This window comes from Habropoda laboriosa, unplaced genomic scaffold (assembly GCF_001263275.1).
Source record: "Habropoda laboriosa isolate 0110345459 unplaced genomic scaffold, ASM126327v1 scaffold42, whole genome shotgun sequence".
In the NCBI taxonomy this organism is placed as follows: domain Eukaryota; kingdom Metazoa; phylum Arthropoda; class Insecta; order Hymenoptera; family Apidae; genus Habropoda; species Habropoda laboriosa.
Window position 1 is genome coordinate 2,039,980 of NW_017100181.1, and position 9,284 is coordinate 2,049,263.

Genomic DNA, 9,284 nt, shown 5'->3' on the forward strand with positions numbered 1-9,284 from the left:
TTAATAACGGAAAATAAAGAAATTTCTTTTCACTAGCGAAGGTAGTTTATTTATTCGTTTTGTTTAAATAAAACATTTCGTTCTCCTTGAATTTTATTAAATGGAAAGAATATTTTCAAATCGTTACTTAACGAAGTTTAAATGAATTTTTAACAGAGAAAAATTTCCTCTGAGAGTTACTTTTTTTTATACTTCATTATTTTACTTGTTAAGTAAGCGAAGAAAAAATTAATTAGTACGTTGAATACCAATATTCGGAAAATTCGATTTCATCGAAATTAAGGAGACATAAAAATTTCATTTTTCTTTTACCAGATTTTATATCGAAGTATGAAAAATTTGAGGAATTGACTCTTTATTATCAGTTCGTAAAATCAATATCTGAAACTGATATTAGATTCCATTCTCATTCTTCTACAAAAAAAAAAAAGAAGGGATAGCAAGGGAGAGTACTATAGTAATATCGCATATTTCAGATACTTGCTTTAATCTGCTTTAATTAGTTTTATATTACTTTTACTCTCGGATAGAAACTCAGAATATAGTCCGTTTTGAATTGCAAATTAAAGTAGCGTTACCGTTTAAATACACTTTAAGTAGAAACGTTCAGAAACAATTCACGAAGAAGATTTCTTATTAACGATTACCAAACTGAATATAAAGTGAAGAATCACCATTAAAAGTAATATTGTTTAACTAGAGAATGAATAAAGTTTTGTGAAAAAAAAAGAGAAGAGAAATTATTTTCCCGAGAGATGGGAATATTAAAAGAAGAATTAAAAACAGAATGTTTCGTTGCTAAACAGAAGATTAAATCACGTCGTTAAAATTGTTAAAAAATTAAAAAAGAGGAAAATTAACTTTCCTAACTAAAAATTTCTTACTTTTAAATATAACTATGAAGAAGATTAAAAATTGTCTTTAGTAGTACAAAACAACACGAACAAATTATGTTTACTTAAAAATTACACAGAAGGAAAATTATCTTTCGCAACTAAAAATATATATTTTCCTAAAAATTTATCTCCAAGTGTAACTATGAAGAAATTGAAAATTTTATATCTTCGTTAAGTTATCTTTAAAAATTTCAATTAATTACGTTTAAAAATACGAACCAATTGAATTTATCGTGTACTTGCATGAACAATTTATATTTATTTAAAAATAGCAAAGAAGAAAAATTAACATCCCCAACTGAAACTATGTATTTTCCTAAAAATTTATACTTTCAAATATGACTAAAAAAAAATAATTGAAAATTGTATATTCTTCCTAATTACCTGTGAAAGTATGAACCAACTGTCCAGACATCACGTGCCAAAGCTGAGCATCTTCTTGGAAAGGGACAACAATGACGTGCTGCCCAGAAGGAGTAGGTTCAACGAGATTCACACTTGGTGAACAGACTAAATTGCGAATTTGAAGAGGTAGAGGTGGCTGAAGCCATCCGTTCAGCGGTACCAATAATGGCGCCGTGTAGCCATCGCACCACGCCATTGCTGCTGTTACCATTCTGCTAACCTTAAATGAAAAATTCAGTCGGTAATATTATAAACAAAATATTGTCAATTTCTTTTTCTGAAAATTCAGTTATACACCGAATCACGTTGATCACATTTAAATACGTCAGATGCACGCTGAAACAAGGCGTGATACGCACACGGCGGACGCCGGGTCAAATATGACTCAATACTAAGATCTTGTAATCAATACTAAACGACTGTAACTTGGGTAATTTTTCGAATTTTCAAATTTCTTTTCGGGAGCATGTTCATTGCACTTCAAACTCTAAAACGAATGCCAAAAAGATTTCGATTTTATTCAAGCTAGCGAAAGGAAAATACCGCTTTAAGAGTCGATCTTTCTACTCAAATTGAACCGAACAGAATAACATTTATTATTTATCGAAGCAGAAATTTCTCACCAAATCGCCACCATCTTCGGCTACAGGTCTCAGCCAACAGATCAACTGCGCCCCAAGTTGAAGAGGATCCCTGGTCAAGATATCGCTGGACTTCCTCACCGTGTAATACACCAATTCCAAGTCCCTCTCGAGCAGATATTTCCTCGAGTATTCGAGGACACACCTCAGGTAGCTCACAGAGATCATTTGCACAGCAGCCAGGAGGAAATCGAACGCACAAACTGCCAGTTTCTTAAGTTTCTCCACGTCTCCGGCACGCAGCAGAGTCAGCCAGGCTTCCTCGACGTGTCTCAAATTGTAGGCCGTGTCTTGCGACCTGGGTCTGCTCTGGAAAGGCGTCTCTTTCTTCGGAGTCTCCTCTTCAGGAGGTGGTTTGTCGTCTTTGTCCTCGAAGTCCTCCGAGAAGAAGAGATTTGCGAGCTCTCCGTGGTAGCTTTTTAAAGTTTTTTGGTCGGGGAAGTACCTCTTGCAAGCTAGATCGCGAATTGGATATCGCCAGGAGAAGAGTAGCCTTCCGCTCATTACACGAACCTAGAAGAAAAAGGAACAAATTTTTCGTGGATTTTTCTTTGTTGTTGCTTAACCCCTTCTAATAACGAGCTGCACTCGTCAGGAATTTTTAAGTAACGAAGTATTGTAACTAACAAAGGAACACCCCGAAGTAATAATCACCGATTTTGATGAAACTTTGATATGTGGTGGATTTGAACGCGTGTTTTTCTTATCGGTAATCGTCCACGTTGAAGGGAAGAAAATCGCCGGGAAAATTGAGGATAGTAAAAATATTTAATCCAATATCTTGAAACCTATTAGAGATAGAGGGATGGTGTAAAGTGACGAAATTTCTATTTCCGAAAGATGAATGTAAAGAAATTTGAAAAAAAAAATCCATTTGTTCGACTAATATAAGTAAAAATGTAATTTTTCGTTCGTTTCTCTTGCAAAAAATATTTATCAATTTCTGCGTTCCGTAATAATACCGAAACTCGTTTGGAAGTGTACGCGCACTCGCGAATCTTCAACTTCGATTTATTCGGGGACAAAGCGTCCTATGGAAAAATATTACTCCACACTTTCGATTCATTTTTGCACGTACATTCGTCTCGTCTCAAGTTATATCCAATTTTACGAAAGATTACCTTCAAATATTCGCTGAGAGTTCTTCTAACCAAGCACCAAGTTGCAAAGTTGAACTGTCCCTCGTCGAGAAACAAGGGTCCATCGCCACCAGTTGGCATAATTACCTCGAGGATTTCAGTTTCCGACAAACCGTACTCCGTGGAAGCCAAGATCGCGCCGATTCTGTTAGCCGCACGCTCGCCTATCAAACTCTTCAGCGTGTCGAAAATTTGTGACGATGGCAACGATTTCTCGGGCACGGTGGAAACCGAGTCTGGAGGCTCGAGTAAAATTTCCTTCTGCCTTTCCTTCTGCAGCGGAGTGAGCCGTTGTAATTCCGGATTAACAAGTGTCGTTACTACCAAATGCACACCTAGAAGTATCAAAAATTCTGGTTTAGATGTGGCAAAAATAGTATTACTAAGAAAAATTCACTGTAATCCTAATTTTCGTTTGAATTCGTAAGACTGAGGATTACCGAACGTAATTAATCTGAAACAGATTAGCTTTCGTTACCTGATGCAGTACTAAAACAGAAAATGGCTGACGCTTAGATGCACAGTCAGAAAAGAAATCATAGGTTAAGGGGTTAAAGCGCTTAAAGTGTTAAGAGGTGAAGAACCCAGTTAACAGGTTTGTACATTTACCTGGTGGTAAATTCCACGGCAACCCCGACAAAGCGGCGTGCATGTCGCAATCGAGAGAATGCAGCCGATGAAGATCGTCGAGGAAGATCACCAGTTGTTCCTTCATCGGCTCCTCCTCGATTCGTCTCATAATTTGACCCAACCAATTGTTCACGTACAGAGGATCGAACGACGCGTCTTTAGGTAAGTTGCCGTCCAATAAGCCGGCAAGGAAACCGACATGTTGACAGAGCACTCGAAGCAGCTCGAGCCTATACGCTGATCGGGGAGTTGAAGCACAGAGGCGGACTACTTTGAAAGTGGCGCTGTCCAACCAGGAGGAGACATCCGTGTAAATTCTTGACAATAACGACGACTTTCCAGAGTACTTGCTGCCCTTTATGACTATCGGATTGTGTTTCTGAGTTTTACCTGTTGAACGTTACGGAATCCGAATTTGTTACCGGGTACGTGGAAGATGTAAGAAGGAAGATCGAAACTGGAGTTCCAACGTTGCGAGTGCCAAATTTTTCGAAACTGAGACAACGATACCGTGACTTTGTAAGTACCGTAGTACAGAATTATTGCACGAAATGAAAATTAGTATACTATTATACGAAAATTATTTTGTACCGAAAAATTCTCGAAATTCTCATTTCTATCTGAACCATAATTGCACGATAGTTAAGTACAACAGGTCTCGTTGTTTTCCGTTTCTCCTGAAAATTTTACTTCTCGGTACTTGAAACGTTGCGATCCTCAGCTCAAAGATTGTACATGTTTAATCGATCGATTGTTTAATTGTGACGTGGTGAATGAGATTGGTTTGAAGAAGATGTGATATACACATTTTCCGTTATCATAGAATATATAGGGTGGCATGTAACTAATGGTGATTCTACATGAGAAACTGTATCGAAAATATAAAATAGAATTTTTTTTCTAAGACACACTATGATTACTCGAAGAAAAATTCATTTCAAGTTAGTATTCGTTACGATGATTGGCAGATAAATAATAAATCGTCGAAGAAAATAATCATGTTCACCGGCTATCAACATCTCCTTGATCCGCTCGATATGTTCGTTGTCTTCGCTAGGCTTGATCTCTCTGAGCAACGCCAGATGCATCAGACTCTCAGCATAAACCTCCTGCACCATCTTTTTCTTGCTTTTGATCTCCGGGTCAGCCTCGATGGAGGCGTTCACCAGAGTCTGCACACGGTTCACCACCAAACGACAAATATGTGCCAGATAACCTTTGTGCGTCTTGTTCTCAGGATTAATGCCGCCGGTCTTCTGCTCCACTTCGACGTTAATCACGTTTTCGATAGGCAGACGACTGTTCACCAGGGATTTCAACGAAGCCACCGCTTTCGGACTCTTTTTGCCTTTCCATGAACGCGTCACCGCTATCACGCCCTCGCCCGTTTCATCTAGCTCTGGAAAAAAGGGTTTTCGCGGGCGCGTGAACGTGTGAGAAAAAGAGAAGGTGAGAATTTCGATTGGTTCTACTTTTTGTCTTTATTTTTGGATCACGATCGAGCCATTTCTTTTGTACGGAAATATTTGAAAACAAGGAATTCGAAGAATCTTGTACAGAGTGTAAGAAAATTAGGAATGCGACGAAAATTCCAATTTAACTATATGGATTAAAATTTTGCAAGAAAAATTAACGAAAATACAGTGATCAAAGTAATGAGTTTTTTAAAAAGTTGATTACACGGTTGAATTCCTTGTTTAGTAAAAGAGAATACGTGTTAGATATTTCTTTGAAAATGTTCACCATGTATAGGTTTCATAAAAATTGACGATTTTTACTTGGAGGCTGTTCGTTAGTGAAAAAGGGGGCAGTGTTTCGAGGAACTGGAATTAAAGTTTGTTGAAAGCAACAGAACACTGTTTTATCATTTTGCGTACAATGAAATGCTGTGAAATAATTGAAACAGTGTTAGAACACTTAATACCTGGTTCATTATTATAATGGTACGTGTAAGAGTACTGCAAAGTAGAAATTGTAAATTTGATTGAAAATCAAAGTTAAAGCAGACGAGAATTTGATTAAAAGTTGAAAGTCTGATTACACTGAAGCTGTGTGTGTAAATTTAAAAAGAAACTGCTAAATATTAAATAGTACAATAAATAAATTGCGAAAAAGTATTAAACAGTACTATAAATAAATTATAGAAACATGTTACACAGTAGAAGAAATAAAAATTGAAAATTGAAAGCAATTTTGTTGCTTCAAATGTGACAACTATTATCAAATTGAAAATAGGTTCGAGTTCAAAAATTAATATTCCAATGATATTTATTAAAGACTTACTTAAGGCATGTTCCAGCTGTCTTTCCGCGGTACTCTTCAATATATTCCTAATTTCTTCGTTATCACATTTCTCGGAAATCGCGGACTCTGCAGCCTTCTTCAACGCTTCCCTTATTGCTGGTTCACAGCTGTGCCAACTGTCTTTTGCAGTTCCTAATCTGTTAATTTTTTACATATTGACACAAGTTAGCTTTTCATTGTGCAAAAATATCCAACTATTTAAATACCGAATTGATATTTTATCGAAATGAATTATTTCTTTATTCGCAATTTTTAAACGAAAGAATTTCTCTTATAGTTCATTTTTTCATTCGAACGACATTTATTATATAAATCGTATAATTATCATGTGAAAGTTAAAGGAATTACATATTCATTTACGATTTTATGAAAAATATCTAAGGTATTTGCTATTTTAAAAGAAAAATTTGATAAATATTTCGCAGATTAATGTGGCTCGAATAAAAATTAACTGTGACAAAAATAAAACACTGAAATTACTATACAGAAGTAAAGAAATAAACATTATCCTTCAATCTGTATAACAGCTAATTGAAAAACTTGGTATTCTTAAAAATACATTTCCATCAAAATCTACGCTTTAATCTTATACTTTTAGAAATGCCTTTTAAATAAATTCTATATTAAATATTCATTACCACCAACGAAATCCGTTTAAAATTCCACAAAAATATACAAAAACAGAAAAATGCGTTCGAACGTATTGAAAATATGAAAAATATGAAAACTGATAAACCGCAGAAAAGGATCGAGATAAATTGATGCAAACAAAGTTATTCAATTGTAAAGTACCTTTTAATCACGTATAAATAAACACCGTAAATAACGCTCGAACCAGAAATACAAAAGGCCTCCTTGTAAAATAAGCTTCCGACCGAAGTTTCTTAAATCTTCTTAACATTATCACGCATCGTTTCTTTCAGAGAAAAAAGACAACTCGTCTAATACGGATAAAAAGGATGGAAACGGATAGGGGGTATTATTTCCAGTGGGGAAAAAAATATAAAGGGGGAGGCAACGACGAACGAGAGAAAGAGGACAAAACGAAGAAATTAAGCGAGGGGAGGAAAAAAAAAGCAAGGGTAACGAAAGTAATTGTGAAAGTCTTGTAAGGGGGCAAAAGGAGGGTAGGTAGAGGAAAAAAAAAGGAAAAAAGGGAAAATTGTAACGGATGAAAAGGGAAGTTCAAGGTGATGGAGAAGCCTCGAGTAGACGAGAAAACTATGTATAGGTTGACAAAGAGAAAATGAGAAGCCTATGAATGGTGGTGCCGAGCAAAAATGTCGCGCAGAGGACAGGCTGAAAGCATTATTAAAAGTGAGGAAAAGAAAATAGTATTTTTATATTTAAAATATTACATATTTATATAATAAAAATTCTTTCGAGCCATTCAGAAGCCGAAGTGACTAACTTCGTCAAATTGCATTTATTAAATTTCCTTTATTTATGAAGAGTTAAGCACCAAGCATGTGCTTCGAGTGGCTCAAATAATTACTTATACAGAGTGTTCCGAAAGGTTGGAGCTAAATTCATAAAGGGAACAAATGAAAAAGGTTCGTATGAACTTGTGTTCGAAAATTAAAAGATTATTCGCTTGATTTGTATCATTTGTAGATATATATATTAGCAAAAATTGCACGTTGATATACATTTCGTTCTTTTTGTAAGATACAAATCACAAGAATGACTTATTTTTCACCCTGCTTCAAACTTAAGAAATTATTTTAAGAAATTACAACAAATCGAAGCTTCGTTGTTCGTTAAGCAAAATTGTAGGATGCTCTGTAAATCACTATATTTCGAGTTATCAATTACGCCAGTTTCCATGAAATCGAGTAGCCCTGATTTCTTATAATTTCTTAATTAATTAATCATTTTCTGACATGAGTCCATACGAGCTTGTGCCAACTATTTGATCGCTTAAATACGTTGTATCAATTTGGTACCAACCTATCGGAAAACCGAGTAGTTAACTAAGTGTGTTGCATCTGCGCGATAGAAGTTATCAAACTGACTTTCGCGTAAAGTTAGCGATGTTGACGTATGAAATAGGATTGAAAATTTTCGAGGAAGTGAAGAGAGCTCCGATCGATTCAATTTTACCTGCATTTGCAACTCGAGAGTGTTTTCCATTAACTTTTTTAATTCTACCCTGTTTATGTATACAGGGTGTTCAACGAGAAGTTCGTTAATCTTTTTAGGAGAAGATAAAAGAGCTGGAAATTTATCATATTTATGGGAAACTCCTCTTCGTTTTCTCTTTGCAGAGTATTTGAGAGGACGTTGAAGTTAGTTTTTCTTTAAACATTTCACTTGTTGAACACATTTTATACACAACTGTAGGAACCGTCGACGGAAAAATATTGAGGGACCCAAATCCGACGAGACTTTGCGCGCTACGCCAACCACTCCCTCTCTATTCTCCCGTGCCGGTTTCCTATTTTTTGGGTATGGAGGCCCCGATACTACACAATTGCCTTCGGCGAACGATGGAAGTAATTTTATTACAGGATTCCTCGAAAAAGAATTTTCTCGGCTAACAAAAACACAAGAGAAACACGTTTTAAATGAAAAACTAAGCGAGCCACTTTATACAGAGTGTCCCACGTAACTGTCGCCACGATGCAGGACCGCGTTTATACCTTTGAAGGCCTTAGAGGCGCAACATCGTTACGAGGCCTCAAAGGAACAAGTGTATTTCAGTTAATCAAATTCATACACGTTTTATTTTTAGTTCGTTGAAAATAAGCATTTTTTTTATATCGTTGCTTGCGAGAAGTAAGGTTGTAAGTTGCGGTCCCGTAAAGAGTGAGGCCTCTAAGCCTGCGCCTAACACGCCTCATGGTAAACACGGCCCTGAACCGATGCGATGAAACTTTCGGAGCAAGTGTTACGGTTTTCTTGAAGTAGCCTGTACAAGCGAAACCAGGGAGATCCTGACGTAAGAGTAGGTGCGATAAACTACATCAGAGAGCGGTATTGTTTGAGGAGGGGAGGCAAGTAGATCATAAACGTAGAAACAGGAGTAGGAAAACGAAGGAGAAGGAAACGAGAGTGTAGCAATGAAAGCAAAGACAGGGCAAAATTGCAGGCTCAGATTGGTGTAATAAAAGCAACGTCCTTTCCATTATATTAGCCTGACCCACGCTCCCCGCTACCATTTTCATTCCGCTTCTATGCAACAGCATAATAAAACGTAACTACCTGCCAGCTTTTAAGACGTAGCAATCACTGTCCCGCTCATAGTACTCCTCCATGTTCGAGCAGTG

General features: G+C 36.4%; 1 protein-coding gene across 1 annotated transcript in view; it reads right to left on the reverse strand.

Annotated features, from left to right (window-relative positions):
• LOC108579050 (NACHT domain- and WD repeat-containing protein 1) overlaps window positions 1–9,284 on the reverse strand; it is a 27,241-nt gene that overhangs the window by 7,458 nt on the left and 10,499 nt on the right. The window contains exons 5-11 of the mRNA XM_017942479.1: window positions 9,220–9,266; window positions 5,995–6,152; window positions 4,718–5,110; window positions 3,691–4,101; window positions 3,064–3,416; window positions 1,924–2,455; window positions 1,281–1,538 (exon numbers count right to left, since the gene is read on the reverse strand). Coding sequence (XP_017797968.1) covers window positions 1,281–1,538; window positions 1,924–2,455; window positions 3,064–3,416; window positions 3,691–4,101; window positions 4,718–5,110; window positions 5,995–6,152; window positions 9,220–9,266 — 2,152 coding nt within the window. The remainder of the gene's footprint in view (window positions 1–1,280; window positions 1,539–1,923; window positions 2,456–3,063; window positions 3,417–3,690; window positions 4,102–4,717; window positions 5,111–5,994; window positions 6,153–9,219; window positions 9,267–9,284) is intronic.